Source organism: Manis pentadactyla, chromosome 2 (assembly GCF_030020395.1).
Source record: "Manis pentadactyla isolate mManPen7 chromosome 2, mManPen7.hap1, whole genome shotgun sequence".
Lineage (NCBI taxonomy): Eukaryota > Metazoa > Chordata > Mammalia > Pholidota > Manidae > Manis > Manis pentadactyla.
In genome coordinates this window covers 49,332,861-49,358,105 of record NC_080020.1, presented here as the reverse complement: position 1 = coordinate 49,358,105, position 25,245 = coordinate 49,332,861, and the positions used below count along the sequence as shown (strand labels likewise).

The 25,245-nt window shown below is 42.5% G+C and overlaps 1 protein-coding gene across 7 annotated transcripts in view; it reads right to left on the bottom strand.

Moving 5' to 3' along the window:
* ZNF346 (zinc finger protein 346) overlaps positions 1-14,871 on the bottom strand; it is a 41,641-nt gene extending 26,770 nt beyond the window's left edge. For 3 of the 7 annotated variants that reach the window (XM_036886921.2, XM_057492210.1, XM_057492214.1), the window contains exon 1: positions 14,637-14,870. In XM_036886921.2, the coding sequence (XP_036742816.1) occupies positions 14,637-14,811 (175 nt within the window). In that variant the 5' untranslated portion in view covers positions 14,812-14,870. Of the gene's footprint in view, positions 1-14,636 lie in introns of all 7 variants that reach the window. The other 4 variants (XM_036886919.2, XM_036886920.2, XM_057492209.1 and 1 more) reach the window with 3 other exon arrangements.
* Positions 14,872-25,245: the final 10,374 nt, after the last annotated feature.

Genomic DNA, 25,245 nt, shown 5'->3' with positions numbered 1-25,245 from the left:
AGGATGGGTGGAAAGGGAGGGATAAGGGCGGGGAAAAAGAAAGGGGACATTACGATTAGCATGTGTAATGTGGTGGTGGGGTGCACGGGGAGGGCTGTGCAACACAGAGAAGACAAGTAGTGATTCTACAGCATCTTACTACACTGATGGACAGTGACTGTAATGGGGTTTGTGGGGAGGACTTGCTGAAGGGGGGACCCTAGTAAACATAATGTTCTTCATGTAATTGTAGATTAATGATAACAACAACAAAAACCCTAAAGGATCCACCCCAAAACTACTAGAACTAAAAACTCAATTCAGCAAAGTTGTAGGATATAAAATTAATACACAGAAACCTGTTGCATTCCTATATATTAATGATGAAGTAGCAGAAAGAGAAATCAGGAAAATAATTCCACTCACAATTACATCAAAAAGAATAAAATACCTAGGAATAAACCTAACGAAGGAAGTGAAAGACCTGTACCTTGAAAACTATAAGACATTCATGAGAAAAATTAAAGAAGACACTAATAAATGGAAATCTATCCTGTGCTCATGGATATGAAGAATTAATATTGTCAAAATGGCTATTCTGCCTAAAGCAATCTATAGAGTCAATGCAATCCTCAGCATTCTTCAACAAACTGGAACAAATAGTTCTAAAATTCATATAGAACCACAAAAGACTGTGAATAGCCAAAGCAATCCTGTGAAGGAAGAATAAAGCTGGGAGGATCACGCTCCCCAACTTCAAGCTCTACTACAAAGCCACAGTAATCAAGACAATTTGGTACTGGCACAAGAACAGACCAATAGATCAACAGAGAAGAATGGGGAGCCCAAATATAAATTCAAGCATATATGGTCAATTAATATACAATAAAGGAGCCTTGGATATACAATGGGGAAATGGCAGCCTCTTCAACTGGTGTTGGAGAAGCTGGACAGCTACATGCAAGAGAATGAAACTGGATTACTATCTAACTCCACACACAAAAGTAAACTTAAAATGAATCAAAGACCTGAACATAAATCACAAAACCATAAAACTCTTAGAAGAAAACTAAGGCAAAAATCTCTTGAATATAAACTTTTTCCTGAACACATCTCCTCTGGTAAGGGAAACAAAAGCAAAAATGAACAAATGGGACTACATAAAACTAGAAAGCTTCTGTACAGCAAAGGATACCATCAATAGAACAAAAAGGCATCCTACAGTATGGGAGAATATATTTGTAAATGATATATCCAATAAGGGGTTGATGTCCAAAATATATCAAGAACTCACACACTTCAACAGCCAAAAAACAAATAACCTGATTAAAAAATGGGTGGAGAATCTGAACAGACAGTTCTCCAAAGAAGAAATTCAGATGGTCAACAGGCACATGAAAAGATGTCCCACATCGCTAATTAGCAGGGAAATGCAAATTAAAACCACAATGAGATATCCCCTGACACTAGTTAGGATGGCCAACATCCAAAAGACAAGGAACAACAAATGCTGGCGAGGATGCAGAGAAAGGGGAACCCTCCAACACTTCTGGTGGGAATGTAAACTAGTTCAACCCTTGTGGAAAGCAATATGGAAGTTCCTCAAAAAACTAAAAATAGAAATAACATTTGACCCAGGAATTCCACTTCTAGTAATTTACCCAAAGAAAACAACTTCTCAGATTCAAAAAGACATATGCTCCCCTTGAAGCACTATTTACAATAGCCAAGATATGGAAGCAACCTAAGTGTCCATCAGTAGATGAATGGATAAAGAAGATGGGGTACATATACACAATGGAATATTATTCAGCCATAAGAAGGAAACAAATCCTACCATTTCAACAACATGGATGGAGCTGGAGGACATTATGCCCAGTGAAATAAGCCAGGCAGAGAAAGACAAATGCCAAATTATGTCCCTCATTTGTGGAGTATAACAATGAAGCAAAACTGAAGGAACAAAATGGCAGCAGACTCAGAGACTCCAAGAAGGAAGTAGTGGTTTCCAAAGGGGAGGGGTGTGGGAGGGCGGGTGGTGAGGGAGGGAGAAGGGGATTGAGCGGTATTGTGTTTAGTACACAGGTGTGGGGGATCACAGGGAGAACAGTGTAGCACACAGAAGGTACATAGTGAATTTGTGGCATCTTGCTACACTGATGGACAGTGACTGCATTGGGGTATGGGTGGGGACTTGATAATATCAGTAAATGTAGTAACTACATTGTTTTTTCATGTGAAACCTTCATAAGAGTGTATATCAATCATACCTTAATAAAAAAAAGATATGGAAGCAACCTAAGTGTCCTTCAGTAGATGAATGGATAAAGAATATGTGGTACATATACACAATGGAATATTATTCGGCCATAAGAAGAAAATAAATCCTACCATTTGCAACAAAGTGGATGGAGCTAGAGGGTATTATGTTCAGTGAAATAAGCCAGGTGGAGAAAGACAAGTTCCAAATGATTTCACTCATTTGTGGAGTATAACAAAGCAAAACTGAAGGAACAAAACAGCAGCAGACTCAGACTCCAAGAATGGACTAGTGGTTACCAAAGGGAAGGGGTAGGGGAGGGTTGTTAGGGAGGGAGAAGCAAATTATGGGGCAGTATGATTAGCACATAATGTAGGAGGGCCACGGGGAAGGCAGTACAGCACAGAGAAGACCAGTAGTGGCTCTACAGCATCTTACTATACTGTTGGACTGTGACTGCAATGGTGTGTGTGTGGGGGACCTGATAATGTAGGTGAATTTAATAACCACAATGTTGCTCATGCGGAACCTTCATAAGATTGTATATCAATGATACCTTAATAAAAAAAAATTTCAAGACACCCAAAGTAGGACAAATGCCAAGAAATCTTCAGGTAGACATATCACAATGAAAGTACTGAAAGATAAAGACAGGAAATCTTGAAAGCAGCATGAGAAGAATGACTCCTCACGTACAATGGAATAGTTCAGTTAATGACTCAACTTCTCGTCTGAAGCAATAAAGGCTGGAGGGCAGTGGAATGACTTTTCAAAAGAGTGAAAAAGAACAAAACTGTTTACCAATAACTCGATGTCCATTAAAACTATCCTTCAAATATTATGCTGGTTAATTAGAAGAAGGTAGTATAACAAAAGGCCACATATTATACAATTCCATTTATATGAAACGTTCAGAAAAGGCAGATCCATCGAAACAGAGAGGTGATAAAAATATTGCTCAATTCTGTATTGATGGTTGTATAACTCTGTGACTATATTAAAAACCACTTGAGAGGGGTGGAAGATGGCGGTGTGAGTAGAGCAGCGGAAATCTCCTCCCAAAACCACATATATCTATGAAAATATAACAAAGACAACCCTTCATAGAATAAAGACTAGAGGACACAGGACAATATCCAGAACACATCCGCACCTGACAGAACCCAGTGCCTTGCGAAGGGGGTAAGATACAAGCCCCGGCCTGGCGGGAGCCGAGCGCCCATCCCAACTCCCAGCGGGAGAAGAATAGGCAGAGCGGGAGGGAGACGGAGCACAGGACTGCTAAACACCCAGCCCCAGCCATCCGGGCCATAGTGCAGGGCCCTGGATACTAGGAAAACAGGGCAGCAAGAACAGTGAGCGGGCACCGGAGGCAGGGCGCCGGAGGACATAAGAAAAGCCAGCGACCAATTTTTTTTTTTTTCTGTTTTGTTTTGGCGAGCGCTTTGTGGAAGTCTTAAAGGGATAGGGCCCCCAATACTAGGGAAACAGGGCAGCAAGAACAGTGAGCAGGCACCGGTCACAGTGAGCCGGAGGACACCAGAAAAGCGAGCGACCATTTTTTTTTTTTTTTTGCTGTTTTGTTTTGGCGAGTGCTTTTTGGAAGTCTTAAAGGGATAGGGACCCCAATACTAGGGAAACAGGGCAGCAAGACCGGTGAGCAGATGCCTGAGGCTGGCGCCGGAGAATAAAGAAATACAAGCGGCCACTTTTTTTTTTTTAAGTAAAAAAAATTTTTTTTTTTTTTTGGGGTCGTTTTGTTTTGGCAGGTGCTTTTTGGAAGTCTTAAAGGGGCAGGGCGGGACACTTAATCCAGAGGTAGGGAATCCGGGGATCTCTGGGCACCCTAACCCCTGGGCTGCAGGGAGCAGGGAGGCCCCTTACGGAGATAAATAGCCTCCAGGCCACTCCCCCTCCAACGCAACTCCACCACTTTGGAGCAGAGGCCTGAACCAGGCCACGCCCACAGCAACAGCGGAGATAAACTCCATAGCAGCCGGGCAGGAAGCAGAAACCCTGTCTGTGCGCAGCTGCCCAGCACAAGCCACTAGAGGTCGCTGTTCTCCCAGGAGAGGAGGGCCACAAACCAACAAGAAAGGAAGTCCTTCCAGCCGTCACTCGTCCCAGTTCTGCAGACTATTCCTATCACCATGAACAGGCAAAGCTGCAGGCAGACAAAGATCACAGAGACAACACCAGAGAAGGAGACAGACCTAACCAGTCTTCCTGACAAAGAATTCAAAATAAGAATCATAAACATGCTGACAGAGATGCAGAGAAATACACAAGAGAAATGGGAAGAAGTCCGCAGGGAGATCACAGATGACAGAAAGGAGACTGCAGAAATGAAACAAACTCTGGAAGGGTTTATAAGCAGAATGGATAGGATGCAAGAGGCCAGTGATGGAATTGAAACCAGAGAACAGGAACGCATAGAAGCTGACATAGAGAGAGATAAAAGGATCTCCAGGAATGAAACAATGTTAAGAGAACTCTGTGACCAATCCAAAAGGAACAATATCCGTATTATAGGGGTTCCAGAAGAAGAAGAGAGAGGAAAAGAGATGGAAAGTATCTTAGAACAAATAATTGCTGAAAACTTCCCCAAGCTGGGGGAGGAAATAATCGAACAGACCACGGAAATACACAGAACCCCCAACAGAAAGGATCCAAGGAGGACAACACCAAGACACATAATAATTAAAATGGCAAAGATCAAGGACAAGGAAAGAGTTTTAAAGGCAGCTAGAGAGAAAAAGGTCACCTATAAAGGAAAACCCATCAGGCTAACATCAGACTTCTCGACAGAAACCCTACAGGCCAGAAGAGAATGGCATGATATATTTAATACAATGAAACAGAAGGGCCTTGAACCAAGGATACTGTATCCAGCACGACTATCATTCAAATATGATGGTGGGATTAAACAATTCCCAGACAAACAAAAGCTGAGGGAGTTTGCTTCCCACACACCACCTCTACAAAAGATCTTACAGGGACTGCTCTAGATGGGAGCACTCCTAGAAAGAGCACAGCACAAAACACCCAACATATGAAGAATCGAGGAGGAGGAATAAGAAGGGAGAGAAGAAAAGAATCTCCAGACAGTGTTTATAACAGCTCCATAAGCGAGCTAAGTTAGGCAGTAAGATACTAAAGAGGCTAACCTTGAACCTTTGGTAACCACGAATTTAAAACCTGCAATGGCAATAAGTACATATCTTTCAATAGTCACCCTAAATGTTAATGGGCTGAATGCACCAATCAAAAGAAACAGAGTAATAGAATGGATAAAAAAGCAAGACCCATCTATATGCTGCTTACAAGAAACTCACCTCAAACCCAAAGACATGCACAGACTAAAAGTCAAGGGATGGAAAAACATATTTCAGGCAAACAACAGTGAGAAGAAAGCAGGGATTGCAGTACTAATATCAGACAAAATAGACTTCAAAACAAAGAAAGTAACAAGAGATAATAAAGAAGGACACTACATAATGATAAAGGGCTCAGTCCAACAAGAGGATATAACCATTCTAAATATATATGCACCCAACACAGGAGCACCAGCATATGTGAAACAAATACTAACAGAACTAAAGAGGGAAATAGACTGCAATGCATTCATTCTAGGAGACTTCAACACACCACTCACCCCAAAGGATAGATCCACTGGGAAGAAAATAAGTAAGGACACGGAAGCACTGAACAACACAGTAGAGCAGATGGACCTAATAGACATCTATAGAACTCTACATCCAAAAGCAACAGGATATACATTCTTCTCAAGTGCACATGGAACATTCTCCAGAATAGACCACATACTAGGCCACAAAAAGAGCCTCAGTGAATTCCAAAACATTGAAATCCTACCAACCAACTTTTCAGACCACAAAGGCATGAAACTAGAAATAAACTGTACAAAGAAAGCAAAGAGGCTCACAAACACATGGAGGCTTAACAACACGCTACTAAATAATCAATGGACCAATGACCAAATCAAAATGGAGATCCAGCAATATATGGAAACAAATGACAACAACAACACTAAGCCTCAACTTCTGTGGGAAGCAGCAAAAGCAGTCTTAAGAGGAAAGTATATAGCAATCCAAGAATATTTAAAAAAGGAAGAACAATCCCAAATGAATGGTCTAATGTCACAATTATCGAAATTGGAAAAAGAAGAACAGATGAGGCCTAAGGTCAGCAGAAGGAGGGACATAATAAAGATCAGAGAAGAAATAAATAAAATTGAGAAGAATAAAACAATAGCAAAAATCAATGAAACCAAGAGCTGGTTCTTCGAGAAAATAAACAAAATAGATAAGCCTCTAGCCAGACTTATTAAGAAGAAAAGAGAGTCAACACAAATCAACAGTATCAGAAACGAGAAAGGAAAAATCACGACGGACCCCACAGAAATACAAAGAATTATTAGAGAATACTATGAAAACCTATATGCTAACAAGCTGGGAAACCTAGGAGAAATGGACAACTTCCTAGAAAAATACAACCTTCCATGATTAACCCAGAAAGAAACAGAAAATCTAAACAGACCAATTACCAGCAACGAAATTGAAGCGGTAATCAAAAAACCACCAAAGAACAAAACCCCCGGGCCAGATGGATTTACCTCGGAATTTTATCAGACATACAGGGAAGACATAATACCCATTCTCCTTAGTGTTTTCCAAAAAATAGAGGAGGAGGGGATACTCCCAAACTCATTCTATGAAGCTAACATCACCCTAATACCAAAACCAGGCAAAGACCCCACCAAAAAAGAAAACTACAGACCAATATCCCTGATGAACGTAGATGCAAAAATACTCAACAAAATATTAGCAAACCGAATTCAAAAATACATCAAAAGGATCATACACCATGACCAACTGGGATTCATCCCAGGGATGCAAGGATGGTACAACATTCAAAAGTCCATCAACATCATCCACCACATCAACAAAAAGAAAGAGAAAAACCACATGATCATCTCCATAGATGCTGAAAAAGCATTTGACAAAGTTCAACATCCATTCATGATAAAAACTCTCAGAAAAATGGGAATAGAGGGCAAGTACCTCAACATAATAAAGGCCATCTATGATAAACCCACAGCCAACATTATATTGAACAGCGAGAAGCTGAAAGCATTTCCTCTGAGATCGGGAACTAGACAGGGATGCCCACTCTCCCCACTGTTATTTAACATAGTACTGGAGGTCCTAGCCACGGAAATCAGACAAAACAAAGAAATACAAGGAATCTAGATTGGTAAAGAAGAAGTTAAACTGTCACTATTTGCAGATGACATGATACTGTACATAAAAAACCCTAACGACTCCACCCCAAAACTACTAGAACTGATATCGGAATACAGCAAAGTTGCAGGATACAAAATCAACACACAGAAATCTGTGGCTTTCCTATACACTAACAATGAACCAACAGAAAGAGAAATCAGGAAAACAACTCCATTCACAATTGCATCAAAAAAATAAAATACCTAGGAATAAACCTAACCAAGGAAGTGAAAGACATACTCTGAAAACTACAAGTCACTCTTAAGAGAAATTAAAGGGGACACTAATAGATGGAAACTCATCCCATGCTCATGGCTAGGAAGAATTAATATCGTCAAAATGGCCATCCTGCCCAAAGCAATATACAGATTTGATGCAATCCCTATGAAACTACCAGCAACATTCTTCAATGAATTGCAACAAATAATTCAAAAATTCATATGGAAACACCAAAGACCCCAAATAGCCAAAGCAATCCTGAGAAAGAAGAATAAAGTAGGGGGGATCTCACTCCCCAACTTCAAGCTCTACTATAAAGCCATAGTAATCAAGACAATTTGGTACTGGCACAAGAGCAGAGTCACAGACCAATGGAACAGACTAGAGAATCCAGACATTAACCCAGACATATATGGTCAATTAATATTTGATAAAGGAGCCATGGACATACAATGGCGAAATGACAGTCTCTTCAACAGATGGTGCTGGCAAAACTGGACAGCTACATGTAGGAGAATGAAACTGGACCATTGTCTAACCCTATACACAAAAGTAAACTCAAAATGGATCAAAGACCTGAATGTAAGTCATGAAACCATTAAACTCTTGGAAGAAAACATAGGCAAAAACCTCTTAGACATAAACATGAGTGACCTCTTCTTGAACATATCTCCCCGGGCAAGGAAAACAACAGCAAAAATGAATAAGTGGGACTATATTAAGCTGAAAAGCTTCTGTACAGCAGAAGACACCATCAATAGAACAAAAAGGAACCCTATAGTATGGGAGAATATATTTGAAAATGACACATCCGATAAAGGCTCGACGTCCAGAATATATAAAGAGCTCACATGCTTCAACAAACAAAAAACAAATAACTCTATTAAAAAATGGGCACAGGAACTGAACAGACAGTTCTCCAAAAAAGAAATACAGATGGCCAACAGACACATGAAAAGATGCTCCACATCGCTAATTATCAGAGAAATGCAAATTAAAACTACAATGAGGTATCACCTCACACCAGTAAGGATGGCTGCCATCCAAAAGACAAACAACAACAAATGTTGGCAAGGCTGTGGAGAAAGGGAAACCCTCCTCCACTGCTGGTGGGAATGTAAGTTAGTTCAACCATTGTGGAAAGCAGTATGGAGGTACATCAAAATGCTCAAAACAGACTTACCATTTGACCCAGGAATTGCACTCCTAGGAATTTACCCTAAGAATGCAGCAATCAAGTATGAGAAAGATCAGTGCACCCCTATGTTTATCGCAGCACTATTTACAATAGCCAAGAATTGGAAGCAAGCTAAATGTCCATCGATAGATGAATGGATAAAGAAGATGTGGTACATATAGACAATGGAATACTACTCAGCCATAAGAAAAGGGCAAATCCTACCATTTGCAGCAACATGGATGGAGCTGGAGGGTATTATGCTCAGTGAAACAAGCCAAGCGGAGAAAGAGAAATACCAAATGATTTCACTTATCTGTGGAATCGAAGAACAAAGGAAAAACTGAAGGAACAAAACAGCAGCAGAATCACAGAACTCAAGAATGGACTAACAGGTACCAAAGGGAAAGGGACTGGGGAGGATGGGTGGGTAGGGAGGGATGGGGGGGAGAAGTATGGGGTATTAAGATTAGCGTGCATGGGGGGGTAGGAGAAAAGGGAGGGCTGTACAACACAGAGAAGGCAAGTAGTGATTCTACAACATTTTGCTATGCTGATGGACAGTGACTGTAAAGGGGTTTATAGGGGGGACCTGGTATAGGGGAGAGCCTAGTAAACATAATATTCATCATGTAAGCGTAGATTAGTGATACCAAAAAAAAAAAAGGCAGTTCCTGTGTGGTAACCTGCAATGAGGTCTACACAAGGGTATAAAGGGCATATAAAAGTGTAGGCAAAGGGTCTGTTTGTGTTTATACAGAGGATCAAAGCCTAATTGGGCTACCCCGAAAATGAACTAAGATACGATATGAAAAAGAACTTCCAACATCAGCACTGTCTGGAAGACTCATGCCAGAAGATGATCATCAAAAAACCCCAACAAAGATCCACGCACTGCTACAGCTGTAGATGCACTCATCCCACCAGTTCCTGTACTTGCCATGGGAATGAAGAAGGAGATATCTAAGCTGGCCTGTGCATACAGTAAAACAACAAATTTGACTGGATCTATACTGTTGGAACTCAACCAAGAATTAGGAGAAGTGCAAATAGTAGTGCTCCAAAGTCTTACAACTACAGACTATTTACTGTTAAAAGAACATATGGCATGTGAACATTCCCCAGGAATGGGTTGTTTTAATTTGTCTGATTTCTCTCAGACTGTTCAAGTTCAGTTGGACAATATCCACCATATCATAGATAAGTTTTCACAAATGCCTAAGGTGCCTAACTGGTTTTCTTGGTTTCACTGGACATGGCTGGTAATTATAGGTATGCTTTGGTTATGTAACTATACTCCTATTATGTTAATGTGTGTGCACAATTTAAGTAGTAGCTTAAAACCTATACATGTTGAAGTTACTCTACAAGAAGATATGTCAAAGAAATAATCAATCTTCCCATGTTTTCTTCCGCCTGCTACTTCTATAGCTTTTCTTCTTCCTTCCTAATTGCAACCCTTAAATAGAATTCGTGCCTCATATAGAATTTACCGAGTATCATAATTCTTCCAAATGGTAAAGATATCTCAAGACAAATGCTGGGCATAGAAGCTACAGGGCATAAATATGCAAAGAAAAAAAAAGCTAACTATTTCAAACAATAAAGCTTCTCTCTCACTTACCAACTTTACATTTCCCTGTATGGCCCCGGAAGATAACTGGTTAGCCAGACACGGGTAAGATTTCTCAAGGGAGGAACAACCTAAGACAGGCACAGTCGCAGGGGGGTCATCAGGTGAGAAATTGGGGATCAACAGAGGTGAGGCTTAGAACCTCACCCCCCGTGTTCTGAGAGAAATCTTCTGCGTACGTGGATGTTTTATTGCCGTTGTGTAGCTTGGATTAACACATAGTCTACAGGCACACACCTGATCATCTACATTTGCTCTCTTACAACACTAAACTATGTTTTCTACCTTTATCTTGTATCTACCTACCACTTCAGCATTTTATTAAAAATAGTAATAATAAAGAGAGAAATGTGGTATCCACATATAAATCAAGTATAAAAATCAAATGAGTATTCATATTTGAACTGATTGTTTATAGTTCATAATGCATGAGCAAAACCGAAGGTTTCTGTGATGGCTGCCCTTGTACTGTTCACCATGTAAGAACTTATTCACTATGTAAGAATTTGTTCTCCATGTAAGAACTTGTTTGTTATGCCTCAGAAGATTGGAGACTGACGAAAATTAGGCTTGGGGTGGATTAATGATTGTGCATTGAGCATTGACTCCCCTATACAGAATTTTATTGTGGTTAACAACCATTTGATCAATAAATATGAGAGATGCCCTCACAAAAAAAAAAAAAAAAAAGTACACACTTCCAATAGTAAAATAATAAGTAACCGGGATGTAATGAATATAGTCAAGATATTGTAACAGCTTGGTATGGTGATAGCTGGTACCTAGAATTATAATGTATATAAATGTTGAATCACTGTGTTGTACACCTGAAAGTAATGTAATGTAATACTGTGTGTCAACTACCCTTCAATAAAAAATAATTATCTGCAAAAAAAAAAAAGCAAAAACAAACAAACAAACAAAAAAAACCCCCTTAACTGTGTATTATTTTAAAAGGGTGAATTTTATGGTATATGAATTATGTATCAATAAAGCTGTTACTAAAACAACCACAGCTATCCTTTAAGAATGAAGGTAAAATAAAGGTATTCCCAGAGAGAGACCAAGAGAATTCACTGATAGCAGGTCTGCCTTGCAAGAAATACTAAAGGAAGCCCTTCAAGCTGAAAAGGAAGTGATACCATATAGTAATCCGAATCCAGAGGAAGAAAAAGACAATACCAGAAACAGTAAATATGTGTGTTAATATAAAAGATGTTAATTTGTTTTTCTAATTTCTTCTCTTAACTTCTTTAAAAGATATATATTGTATAAAGCAGTCATTATGACACTGTATAATTAGGTTTATATGTAGATGTGTTATATATATATATAACACATAACATAAATATGACAATAACAGCACACAGGAGGGGAAGGAATGGAGCTATATTAGAGGAATTATTTTTTGCCAGAATTAAGTTAATATTAATTTGAAGTAGACTGTGATGAGTTAAGGTGTATCTGTAGTCCCTAGAGAACCATTAAGAAAATAATTCAAGAAGAAAAAAAAAATCAGCAGAGAAACTTCTATGGTCCACTAAAAATCCTTAACATATAAGAAGCCATTAAAGGAGGAAGAAAAGAATGAAAAAAAGAGATAAATAGCAGAATGGAGAATGTAAGCCATATCAAAAATTAAATGTGAATAGTGTAAACAGCCCACTCAAAAGGCAGAGGCTGTCAGGATAAAAAAGCATACAACTGAATTCTATTTAGCACTAAAAAGGAATGAAATGCTAATATGAAATGACATATTATAACTTGGCTGAAACTCAAAAACATGCTAAGTGACAAAAGCCAAATACAAGACTACATATTGTATGACTCCATTTATATGAAATGTTCTAGAAAGGCAAATTTAGAAAGAGAGTGGTTGCCTAGGACAGGAGGTGGGAGTAGGGATTTAATGTAAAGGAACATAAAGGAACTAACTGGAATGATGGAAATATTCTAAAACTGGATTGTGGTTATACAACTCTGTATTTTTACTTAAAAAAATCATTGAATTGTCCAGTTACAATTGGTGAATTTTATGGTACATAAATCAAAACCCAATGACGCACTTGGAGGAAAAAAGAAAAACACAAAGTGAGTTAACTTCTTGTTAAATCAATTTACCTAGACTTCATATAAATATTGGAGAAATGAGGAGTAGGGAAATGAACTGGGTCATAAGTGACACTATACATTTATACACACATAACCAGTTCACTTTTTAGAGCACAACGGCAGTGTTTTCTGCTTCAAGGTCCAGGGCATGTCTTCCCTGTCACTTGAGGACAAAGGTTACTTCCTCTTCGTGCACCTCCAATTCTTAGACAGTCCTCTTCACTGCACCCAGCACATTATAGTGAAATAGTTTCTGCTTCTTGGACTAGATTACAAGAAATGGTGTCTGCTTCTTGGACTAGATTACAAAATCCTTCAGAGCAAGGACAGTATCTTTCTCATTTCTGTAGCTCTGATGCCTAGCCTGGGACTAGAGCAGGCTTCGGGGAATGTTTGTCAAATTAATGAAAGGGAAATTGGGTGTGAAGAGGCAAATTTGGATCAAACTCATCTGAAAGTATAAGGGACACAGGGGGCCCATGTTAACTCAGGAGTCAGATGAATTTTTAAATTAAAAAAGTATGCCTTGTGATATAGGTCTGTGCACTACCTGAAAATTTAATTTATCTTCCTTGAATGTGGTCAAAAGTTCCATTTTATGGCAGGGCAATGAGTTCACAAGCAATGTAACAAACTTTCCAAGATTAGCGTGCTCACCAAGCAAACAAACCATTAGAGAAACCTGATTTCCCTGCAGATGGCCTGACAGGATTAGGACAGAAGCCCAGACAGTTCGTGTACTTCTGGGTGAGTTTAGCAGCTAGCTCGGCTAAGAACTGTGAAGGGGATCACAAAACCAAGTCAGGCCAGCTCTTTCCATCCTTCTCTATCTCCGTCTTATTAGCCAGCGCGAGGTCAAATGCCAAGCAGGTTGGAAAACTTCAGCCCAGAAGTGCCTTCCCCTCCTCCCCGAGGTGGCTTTGTGTATCCCATACTTCACAACTTGGGGGCGGGGCCGGCCAAGCATGTAATACAAAGAAGCTGGAGTCAAAACACACCCTGGCCAGTTTCTCAGGATCCTGGCTCATCTCAAAAAAGGGATCCATCTAGTAAACACCAGGCACCTAGAAATGGGTAAACCAGGGCTCAATTACCAAGCCCGGGGCATCATGGGGTAAGGAGTAGGCCTTCTAGAGCTGCAAGTCTGGGGAGAGGAAATCCTGGGGCAAAATACCTCTAAAAACTGAAATCAGTCAAAGGGAGAAATAAAGTTTAAAACCCGTTTATTGCTTACAAACTGCAGTCCAGCACCGTCTCTCCCCCCCTGCTCCGGAAGAAGCAAGCAAGCAGGCAAGCCCCTCCTCTTAACCTCTCAGGTTCAGAAACGCCCTCAGTAGCCCAGGTAATTACCCATTGACATGGAGATAAACTTTCCACCCCTGAGGATATGCAAATGCACCAAAGCCAGGCGAGATATTCTGGAAATACTACAATTTTACCTACAAGAGCCCTTGTAAGTAAGTGTGGGGCATGAGAGAAGGGAGGCAAGAGACTTTAGGGGTGAGGGAACCTGGAGGCTGGGATAATACAGAGTCTGGGAGAAATGGTGAGGGGGTTATGGGTCCGACTGGTAAGGTTCTGGGAACCTCCCAAGAAGGCGTGGATGGGGATTACAGTCCTCTAGTTTTGGAAAAGCTGCGCTCTGCTGAGTGAGGACGGCGGGAGGAAAAAAACTCTGCGGCCTGAGCGTGAGAAAGCCCTACATCTTTTGCGCTCGGGACCCTGATTCTTGGAGGGCCGGGGCTTTAATTTTCTGGATAGCTGGCTCACGTTTCCTGGGCCTTAACAGGGTGCGTGAGCTAGTAAGTCCCTGGGAGCTTGAGGCAAGGGGGCGGGACGGGCGCCAGGGGGGTGTGACCGTGGGTCCGGGGGCTGGTCTGCGTTCCTGCCCCGCGCTTCTGTCACTCCCAGCGAAACCACGGTTTACTGCTTTTTGAGGCCCCCCAGACTCACCTTCCTCCCTCCCCACTGGTTGGGCCCCGGACACTGCTTCCCACAGGCGGCTCGCCCTCTCGCGGTCGAAGCGCAGCCCGTCCGGTTCCCGCTCCTTCCGCTCCTCAGAGCAGTTGTACGACCGTGTCCCTCCGCTGTCCGCGGCTTCCACGGTGCCCAATGCGGGATACTCCATCCTCCCCGCAAGCCCTAACCCGCCGAGAGTCGTTTGTGAACCTTGGTCTCGCGAGATGTGGGTGGTAGAGTGACTTTTCCCGGCCAACAACTCTCGCGAGGTTTGGGCGCCCTCAGACGGCGCTGCAGTGTCGTCTCTGCGTCTCCACTTGCCTAGCTGCTGCCGGGACTTTGAAGATTGTGCTGTGGGTCACAGAGTCGATCTCGGGTTCCACGTCATACCTCTCTCTCCGGTCCGGGCTCGTGCCGTCCTTGGCTCAGGGTTCTCACCTTGCTCACGGTCAGCCTTTAACACTTCTCATTTCTTTCTGATGAAGGCCCTGTTATGAGGGATTATTTTCACCATATTACTGGTAGGGAAAGTGAGGCCCAGAACCCAGAAAAAATGGTTTACTTTAAGAGTTTACTACTAGTAAGGTTGAGCCAGGAGTCCATCTCCATTATTCAGTTACTGCTTAAAATAAATACCATTTGATTTCCAAGTGCCATTCCCTAGCCCAGACCTCCCCGTAAATTATTCTGCAATGTAACTGTCAAGCCTGACGTGTTATCTTCGAAGTCCACATCTGCTCCTTCAGTCTTTTGGAGCCACAGTTTGTTGCCAAGGTTATTGTAGTAGCATCCTCACTGATCCCTTTCCCTTCTCCTTCAGGTATTGTCAGCACAGCAGTCCAGCCATCCTTTTTATAACAAGCTGTAACATGCTACCCCGATGTTCATATTCTCCGACACCTTCCCACCTCACTCTGTAAAAAGCCAAAGCCTTTAGTTTAAACAACAGGGCCCTATACAATCTGACTTCCCTTAACACCCCTACCCTCATCTCCTATTGTGTTCACCTCCAACCCCTTCATTCCTGCCCCATTTACCCTGGCCTCCTCACATTTCCCCCATATATCCTCATGGCTCAGTCTAATTTCCTTATTGGCTACCCTATCTAAAATTTTACCCATCCACACAACACTTCATATCCTCCTTTCCTGCTTAATTTTTTACCTCAATACTTACCGTCATCAGACATAGTATGTATTTACTTTTTCTTTTTTTTTTTTTTTGCATTTTTTACCTCCCTGACCATTCTTCCGTGACCATTACTTTTTTTTTTTTTTTGAGAGGGCATCTCTCATATTTATTGATCAAATGGTTGTTAACAACAATAAAATTCTGTATAGGGGACTCAATGCACAGTCATTAATCAACCCCAAGCCTATATCTCAACAGTCTCCAATCTTCTGAAGCATAACAAACAAGTTCTTACATGGTGAACAAGGTCTTACATAGTGAATAAGTTCTTAAATGGTGAACAGTGCAAGGGCAGTCATATCACAGAAACTTTCGGTTTTGATCATGCATCATGAACTATAAACAATCAAGTCAGATATGATTATTTGTTTGATTTTTATACTTGATTTATATGTGAATCCCACATTTCTCCCTTATTATTATTATTATTATTTTTTAATAAAATGCTGAAGTGGTAGGTAGATGCAAGATAAAGGTAGAAAACATAATTTAGTGCTGTAAGAGGGCAAATGTAGATGATCAGGTCTGTGCCTATAGACTATTAATCCAAGCTAGACAAGGGCAACAAAACATCCATGGATGCAGAAGATTTCTCTCAAAACGGGGGGTGAGGTTCTAAGCCTCCCCTCTGTTGGTCCCCAATTTCTCTCCTGATGGCCTCCCTGCGACTGTGCCTGTCTTAGGTTGTTCCTCCCTTGAGGAATCTTACCCGTCTCTGGCTAACCAGTCATCTTCTGGGGCCATACAGGGAAATGTAAAGTTGGTAAGTGAGAGAGAAGCAATATTCTTTGAAAAGGTTGGCTTTTTACTTCTTTGCAGATTTATGCCCTGTGGCTTCTATGCCCAGCATTTGTCTTGAGGTATCTTTACCACTTGGAAGAATTATGATACTCGGTTATTTCGATATGAGGCACAAATTCTACTAAAGGGTTGTGATTAGGAAGGAAGAAGAAAGCTATAAAAGTAGCAGATGGAAGAAAACATGGGAAGATTGATTATTTCTTTGACATATCTTCTTGTAGAGTAACATAAGCATGTATAGGTTTTAAACTACTAATTAAATTGCACACATACATTAACATAATAGGAATACAGCTACATAACAAAAGCAGACCTACAATTACCAGCCATATCCAGTGTAACCAAGAAAACCGGTTAGGTACCCTAGGTATATTTACTTTTTATCTCCTTTGTTGTTTCTCCAGTATAAGGCAAGCCCTAAGAAAGCAGGCATTTTTGTCTGCTTTGTTCTCAGTTGAATCCTTAGCATCTTGAAATAGAGCCTGGATGCTCATAGATACATGCAAAATATCTGTTGAATGAATGAAACTTGGTTTAATTACCTTATTTCAAACTCATTTATTCAAATGGTTATTGAGGTTTACTATGAACTAGATGTTGTTTTCGGCATTGGAATACAGTGATGAACAAGACAGACAGGGAAGCTCTCACAGGGTATTTATTCTAGTGGAGGAGAGTGTAATAAGCAAATCAACAGCTAGTAATAAGTGTGCTAAGGAGAAAATAAAACAGGAGTATATATTGGGTAAATAGTGTGGAAGGAACATTAGTCAGAGTGATTGGAGAAAGTCCCTGAAGAAATGACACTTGACCTGAGACCTGATTGATGAGAAGGGGAAGGTCATGCAAAGAGCTGGGAAGAGTGTTCCAGGCAGAGGAAATAGCAGATGCAAATGTTCTGAGGCAGGAGTGAGCTTGCTGTGTTGGAGAAACAGGAAAAGGACCCTGTGGCTGGAGTGAATGAGCCAGAAAGTGGTATCAGAGGAGGCCAAAGAGAAAGATTTTTCTTGTCTGAGATCACATTTTTTCTTGCCTAAGATCACACAGCTCATCAGTGGGATTTACTCATTTATACTGTAAATACACCAGTTCTGTGTCAGGTCTATGTGAGGTTCTGGAGCTTCCAGTGCAATAGATGACTGATGTTTGTGCAGTTTTTTACTGTTTATGAAGCACCTTTACCATATAACATTTAATCCTCAGAGAGGTTCTCCTATAAAGGATTCTTTCTTTTTTTTTGAGCTGAAATACTTTTTTTTCCTTTTTTTTTCTTTTGGTATCATTAATCTACAATTACAGAAAGAACATTATGTTCACTAGGTTCCCCCCCACATACCCCTTCTCAGTCCCTGTCCATCTGCATAGTAAGATGCTGTAAAATCACTACTTGTCTTCTCTGTGTTGCACAGCCCACCCCGTGCCCCCCACGCACTATACATGCTAATCGTAATGCCCCCTCTTTCTTTTTCCCTGCCCTTATCCCTCCCTTCCCACCCATAGTCCCCAGTCCCTTTCCCTTGGGTAACTTTTAGTTCATTCTTGGGTTCTGTGATTCTGCTGCTGTTTTGTTCCTTCAGTTTTCCTTTGTTCTTATACTCCACATATGACTGAAATCATTTGGTACTTGTCCTTCTCCGCTTGGCTTATTTCACTGAGCATAATACCCTCTAGCTCCATCCATGTTGTTGCGAATGGTAGGATCTGTTTTTTTCTTACAGCTGCGTAATATTCCATTGTGTATATGTACCACGTCTTCTTTATCCATTCATCTACTGATGGACATTTAGGTTGCTTCCATATCTTGGCTATTGTAAACAGTGCAGCGATAAACATATGGGTGCATTTGTCTTTTTCAAACTGGAGTGCTGCATTCTTAGGGTAAATTCCTAGAAGTGGAATTCCTGGGTCCAATGGTATTTCTATTTTGAGCATTTGAGGAACCTCCACACTGCTTTACACAATGGTTGAGCTAGTTTACATTCCCACCAGCAGTATAGGAGGGTTCCCCTTTCTCCACATCCTTGCCAACATTTGTTGTTGTTTGTCTTTTCGATGATGGCGATCCTTACTGGTGTGAGGTGATATCTCATTGTGGTTTTAATTTGCATTTTTCTGATGATTAGTGATGTGGAGCATCTTTTCATGTGCCTGTTGGCCATCTGGATTTCTTCTTTAGAGAACTGTCTATTCAGCTCCTCTGCCCATTTTTTAATTGGATTACTTGCTTTTTGTTTGTTGAGGCATGTGAGCTCTTTATGTATTTTGGATGTCAGTCCTTTATCGGATCTGTCATTTATGAATATGTTCTCCCATACTGTAGGATACCTTTTTGTTCTATTGATGGTGTCCTTTGCTGTACAGAAGCTTTTTAGCTTGATATAATCCCACTTGTTCATTTTTGCCTTTGTGTTTCCCTTGCCCGGGGAGATATGTTCATGAAGAAGTCACTCATGTTTATGTCCATGAGTGTCCCGTCCAGCGGGACCAAGTTATTTGTGGGGACGAAGGGGATCTGACCTGGAAGAAAATGGGGGCGAGAGAAGAGCGAAGGCAAGACAGTATTCTGATCAAGCCTTCAAATTTTATTGTAAAACGGGGGTAGATATACACCAGTGTTCAGGGGCAGAGTGGGCCATAGGATACTTGTAAGCAGGGGATTGGCTGCATAGCAGGGATGGCGCAGCGAGTTACATTCTGATTGGTATATGATAATGGGGAAGGAGGGGGAGAAGAGTATCTTTTGGCGCGCGCGGGCTTTCTTGTTGGCGCGCGCGGGCTCGCAGCTAATCTCCAGGAAGTGAAGCAGGAACCTCATGAACTGTGGTCGTCTTGTTGTTTCAGTGGCCATCTTGTTGCCTTTGTGTGGCTCCCAACATCTCCTCCCTTTCTATTTATTTCAGAAAGGTGGGCCTTAATCGAGTGAGGGAATAGAGGCCTGGCTCCTCCAGTAAGGTAACATCTTGCGAATGTCTACCTATATGCTCTCGGTATCTTTTAGGGAGGAGAGGCAGAGCTGAAAGCCAAATTGCTAGCTGATATTAAGGCTTTATGTACATATGGATACCAACCTCTATGCAAACCAGGCATATTCTCAGGGAGGACCAGAGAGGTTCTAGGAAGAACCCTCCCTTGCGGTACTTTGTCTCGCACTCATCTCGATGCCCATACCCTCACAGTTAGGGGTATGCTTGGTTCTGGCCGACCAGCATATGGGCCACATTAATTACGGTGTCAGAATCGATGGTACCATGGTTGAGGCGTTTGTAAAGTAGAGAACTGGAGACCGGGAGCGTTGGTTGGCTCGGTATCAGACTCTTCATCACAGGCTGTAAGTCTGTGATAATGAACAGCAACTGCTGGCTTGACGAGCTGGTCAACCTGCTCTCGAATAAAGGCTGTTAGTTTTCTTAAGGCCCAAGGGCCAAAAGACACTAAAAGGAGGAGTCCTGCTAAGGGTCCAAGGATGGTGGGGATTAGAGCTGTGAGCCATGGGGACTTAGTGAACCAGGACTCAAAGGGACCTTGGCTAGCTTCTCGCTCTCTCTTTCTCTGGTCTAGCCTTTCTCTAAGCTTGGACATTGAATCTCTTATTATTCCGGAGTGGTCTGCATAAAAACAGCATTCTTCTCTTAAAGCTGCACACAGTCCTCCATCTTTTAGGAGCAGTAGATCTAGCCCCCGTCTATTCTGCAAGACGACCTCAGAAAGGGAAGTCAGAGATTCTTCAAGTTTGGTAATAGATTGTTCTATGGTTTTTAGATCGTCGTCAATGGCGGTTCTCAGCCCTTCATAGTTTTGGTTCCCCTGGATGATGGCAGCTGTCCCTGTTCCTACTCCTGCTGCAATTCCTACTCCCACTAATGTGGCTAGGGTCAACGAGACTAATTCTCTCTTGTACCTATTTTTAGGGTCGAACTCAGTGACAAATGAGGGATTATCATGATATATAAGTCTCGGCACTAGTTGAACCATAACACAGAAATCATGGGAGAAATTGAAAACAGAGGTGGAAACACACGGTGTTAGTCCAGTGTTACAAGCCCACCATCCTTGACGGGGAGGGACTAGATATCTGTTTTCACCTGAGGAAACTATGGGTATGGTGTGATTACACAGACTCTTATGGGTTGAGGGAATTGTTCCTAAACATGTAGCTTTTCCAGTTACCTCAGTCAGGGTTAACTTTTGCATACCCCAGCTACAGGCTTCGTGGCTGGTCGTATTGTTAAAATTGCCCAACAATCCTAGTCCTTCATAGTAAGGAGGTGAAGAGGAAAAGCATAGCCAACAGGATTTGGTAGTATTTGGGTTGGTGGTATTTAGAACTCGGAAAGCTCCTTCAAGGAGGTTGAGAAGGCGCTGTCCGGTGCTAGGAAGGAAGGTGGGTCGGTTAAGAGTGGAGGCGAAGGAAGGGGTGGCAGCGTCTGCAGGTGGGGCTAGGGTCGGCGCGGGCGGGGCTGGGAGACGCGGCTGGTCTCGCAAGACAGCGTTGGGTCCTACTGGGACAGCCGGAAGAGGCTCTACTTTGAGCTTGATCGTAAGCAAGACTCCATCGTCATAACGTTCTTTGTACAGTCTTAGTCCCCATGAGGCCCCTGTTGTCCAAAGGGTACTCTTTTTCCCATGATCGGTGAACTCGACACGCAACGGGTGACACCATGTTTTGCACGTGTCATCGTTGCCCCAATTTGGGTTCCCTTGGCTCCGTGTTTTTGGGTGGGTGTAATTAGCGGTGACCTTAATAAGGTCCCATGAGGAGGAGGGCTGCCAGTAGGTGTCACCTGAGGTCTCACAACCCCAGCTTTTACAAAAAAAGTCCGCTCTTCCTCCACACTTAGGGTTAAGGGCTGGGCTGCGATGGAAGCCAGGGCAAACGTAGAAGGTGAGGGTCTTTAACCTGCTCCTCCTGCCAAGCTCTCCGCATCCTCCCCAAGGGTCTAATCCTAGTCTCCCAGGGGGTGAGGGGGAGTCGGGGGGTTTTTGGAAGTCTGTGTGCCCTTCTAAATCCCAATCGGCTGGAGCACCTATTGCTAATTTGCACAGGTCGGGGTACAGGTCTGGCCACCAGGAATAGGGGTGTGCTATTTTTGACACACTCCAAACTACGTCCCCTGCCCCACTACTCACTATCCAGGTCAAGTTGTGAGGCTGATGTGGGCTGGAACCTCTGCCTGGGGGAAGGGAACACAGTACTAGTACAATGGCGCACAATTCGAAGGTGATCATCTTAGGGGCGTTCTGCTGATCTTAAGCCGGAGAGGATTCTTGGTAGATTAGGCTCTCTACGCGGGATGGTCGTCAGTCGTTTCGGTTGAGACAACAGGTTTCACATGAGATGCGTGGATCCACTTCCTGCCTCCTGAAATTAAACAGAAAGGAAAGGCTTCTCAGGGTTTAATATGCCCTGGACTAGAATTATTGTTTTTGCTTTTATTTGTGTCTAGGAGTTTAATGAGCCTATCTGGGAGCCATCGGGCATTTTGTGCCTTAGCATCATATATGCAAGCATGTCCTTTCCCCCATATGAGTACAGGGTCAGGCCCGTGCCATGTGTTGGTCATCGGATCTCTCCACATAGCCTGTGCATAATTATCTGCCGTGGAGGGATGCCAAAGGCGATCAGCAGCGGTTTTACCCGCGGAGTCATAAGTAAGAAAATTAAGAACAAACAATGCATGATTTAGGAGTGTCTTTGCATTACCTGTTTTCGGATAGAGTACTTCTCCCCCCGACTGAAGTTTGAATAACATGTTTTTAAGGGTTAAGTGGGCTCTTTCAACAATGCCTTGGCCTTGGGGATTATAGGGGATTCCTGTTATGTGCTTAATACTTAACTGCGCACAGAACTGTTTAAAGCTAGAGCTAGCGTATCCAGGCCCATTGTCAGTTTTTAAGATTTTAGGTTGTGGTAGATATGCCAGGCATGAGAGAACATGGGTAATGACATTTTTAGTTGCCTCTCCCGTTTGCAAGGATGCACATAGGAAACCACTACATGTGTCAATAGACACATGGATATATTTTAATTTACCAAAGGGAGGGTAATGAGTGACATCCATTTGCCATATCTCTCCTGGAACCAACCCCCGGGGGTTGATTCCATTATGAGGCTCTGGGAGGAGAGTTAGACATCCTTGACATTGCCGAACTATTTGGCGGGCCTGTTCTCGGGTGATTGAAAATTTGAGTCTAAGAGTATGAGCATTGAGATGATGTAGTTCATGAGCCCGTTGGGCTGCAGCCAAGGGTGAGTCTGACGTGACAGAGGCTACTAATTGAGTCGCCAGATCAACTCTGTCATTGCCTTTGGCAAGCGGCCCTGGAAGGCCAGTGTGAGCGCGTATGTGCCCGATGAAAAAAGGGGCATCGCGGTTTAGAATTAATTTTTGCAATTTTGCGAATAGGGGGGAAGCATTTGTAGAGGGACGTATGTAAGGCACTGTCTCTAATAGGGGAACAGAGGTTGCTACATAGGCACTGTCAGTGTAAAGGTTAAAGGGGGCATCTATTAAAAGCTCAAAAACTTTGATTATTGCAGTTAGTTCAACAAGTTGTGCAGAAGAGAGGTCTGTCTGTATTCGAGTAACTTGCCCATTAATACTGAAAGCGGCTATACCGGAGGAGGACCCATCAGAGAACACCATTACGGCCCCAGCAATTGGCGTGGTTTTAGTCCTCTTGGGAAAGACAACCGGGGTCTTTTGAAGGAACTGGACTAATCTGTCTGCAGGGTAATGATTGTCTATTGTCCCCTGGAAGGAGGTGCAGCTAATTGCCCAATCATCATCATGTTGAATAAGCCATTGTAATTGAGATGTATTGTATGGGAGGGTTATAACTTCAGGGTCTCTCCCAAACAACTTGAGAGCTGCCTCTCGGCCTAAACGTAAGAGGGCAGCAACTAATTGAGGATAGGTAGCTAAGACTCTAGGGGGGGAGGCTGGCAAATGAACCCAAAATAGTGGATGGTTTTGCCAAAGGACTCCTGTAGGGGAGAAGGGGGTAGGGAAAATGAGCAGCCACAAACTTAGATGTGGGGAGAAGTAGCTAATGGTTTGTTCAGAAATAGCCCGCTCTACAATGGTTAATGCCCTTTGTGCTTCTGATGAAAGCGAGCGGGGGGAGGAAGGATCAGGGTCTCCACGTAAGACATCAAACAAGGGCTTTAACTCTCCGGTGGTCAGCTTTAAATAAGGCCTGAGCCAGTTGATGTCTCCTAGCAGACGCTGAAAATCATTAAGAGTGTTTAAGGAGCTTCTCTTTAACTGAATTTTTTGAGTGAGGATTTTATTAGAAAATAATTCAAAGCCTAAAAAAAGTTGGGGGGGGTGGACCTGGACTTTTTCTGGGGAAATTTGTAGTCCTCGATCTCGGAGGGCAGTGACTAGCTGTTGACTGGCCGCATAGAGCTGTTGCTGGTCAGGACCGGCAAGAAGAATATCATCCATATAATGGATAATATACAAAGTGGGGAAGAGCAACCTAAAGGGGTCTATAGTCTGGGCTACAAACTTTTGGCAAAGAGTAGGACTGTTGGCCATTCCTTGTGGGAGAACTCTCCACTGAAACCGGGGAGAAGGCCCTACACAATTGGTAATGGGTATACTAAAGGCAAAACGTTTGCAATCATCAGGATGCAAAGGTATGGAGAAAAAGCAGTCTTTTAGATCAATTACTAATTTGACATACCCTTTAGGGATGGCTATTGGAGAGGGAATTCCCGGTTGTAATGCGCCCATAGAGACCATAGTCTTATTAACCGCCCTGAGGTCCTGTAGGAGCCTCCACTTGCCTGATTTCTTTTGGATTACAAAGATTGGGGTATTCCAAGGGGATGTAGAGGGTTCAATATGTCCAGCAGCCAGCTGTTCCTGCACTAACTCTATGGCTGCATTTAATTTTGTAGTGGTAAGGGGCCATTGATCGATCCAGACAGGAACATCACTTTTCCAAGTAATCTTGTCTGCCTGGAGTGCAGGAGGAGCAACGGCCCTTACGAAAAATGTTTTTCAAACCCTAAACCTGAGCGGTCTATCTTAGGCGTGGCCAGTATCGGGTTGGGATCTCCCTGTTTTAGTTTGCCCAACCCCTGACCAGGGAGGTAACCCTGTGAAAGCATCTGCTGTGTTACAACTTCATTAGGGCTACACATGATGACTTTCATTTGAGAAAGGATATCTCTTCCCCAAAGATTTACCGGCAACCCAGGAACTACGAAGGGTTGAATGAATCCGGTATTTCCTTCTTCATCTTCCCAGTTTAATAACTGTGAGCTCTGTAAGGTGTTTCTTGACTGCCCAATTCCTTGTAGATGGGTCAAGGAAGCGTGTAAGGGCCAGCTGGAGGGCCATGAAGCCTGAGATATGACCGTAGAGTCGGCCCCCGAATCTAAAATTCCTTCAAATACTTTTCCTTGGATTTTAAGTTTAAGAGTGGGGCGTTCTTTAGTAATAGCTTGGATCCAATATAAGTCTGAAGAACCTGGGGTAGAGGAGCCTCGCTGCTTATGAATAGCAGGGTGAGATGTACTTAAAGGGAGGGGGAGCGCCTGCGCAAGGCGCTGACCTTTCATAATGCTGACAGGGCACTGGGGGGCACTAGCAAGAATTTT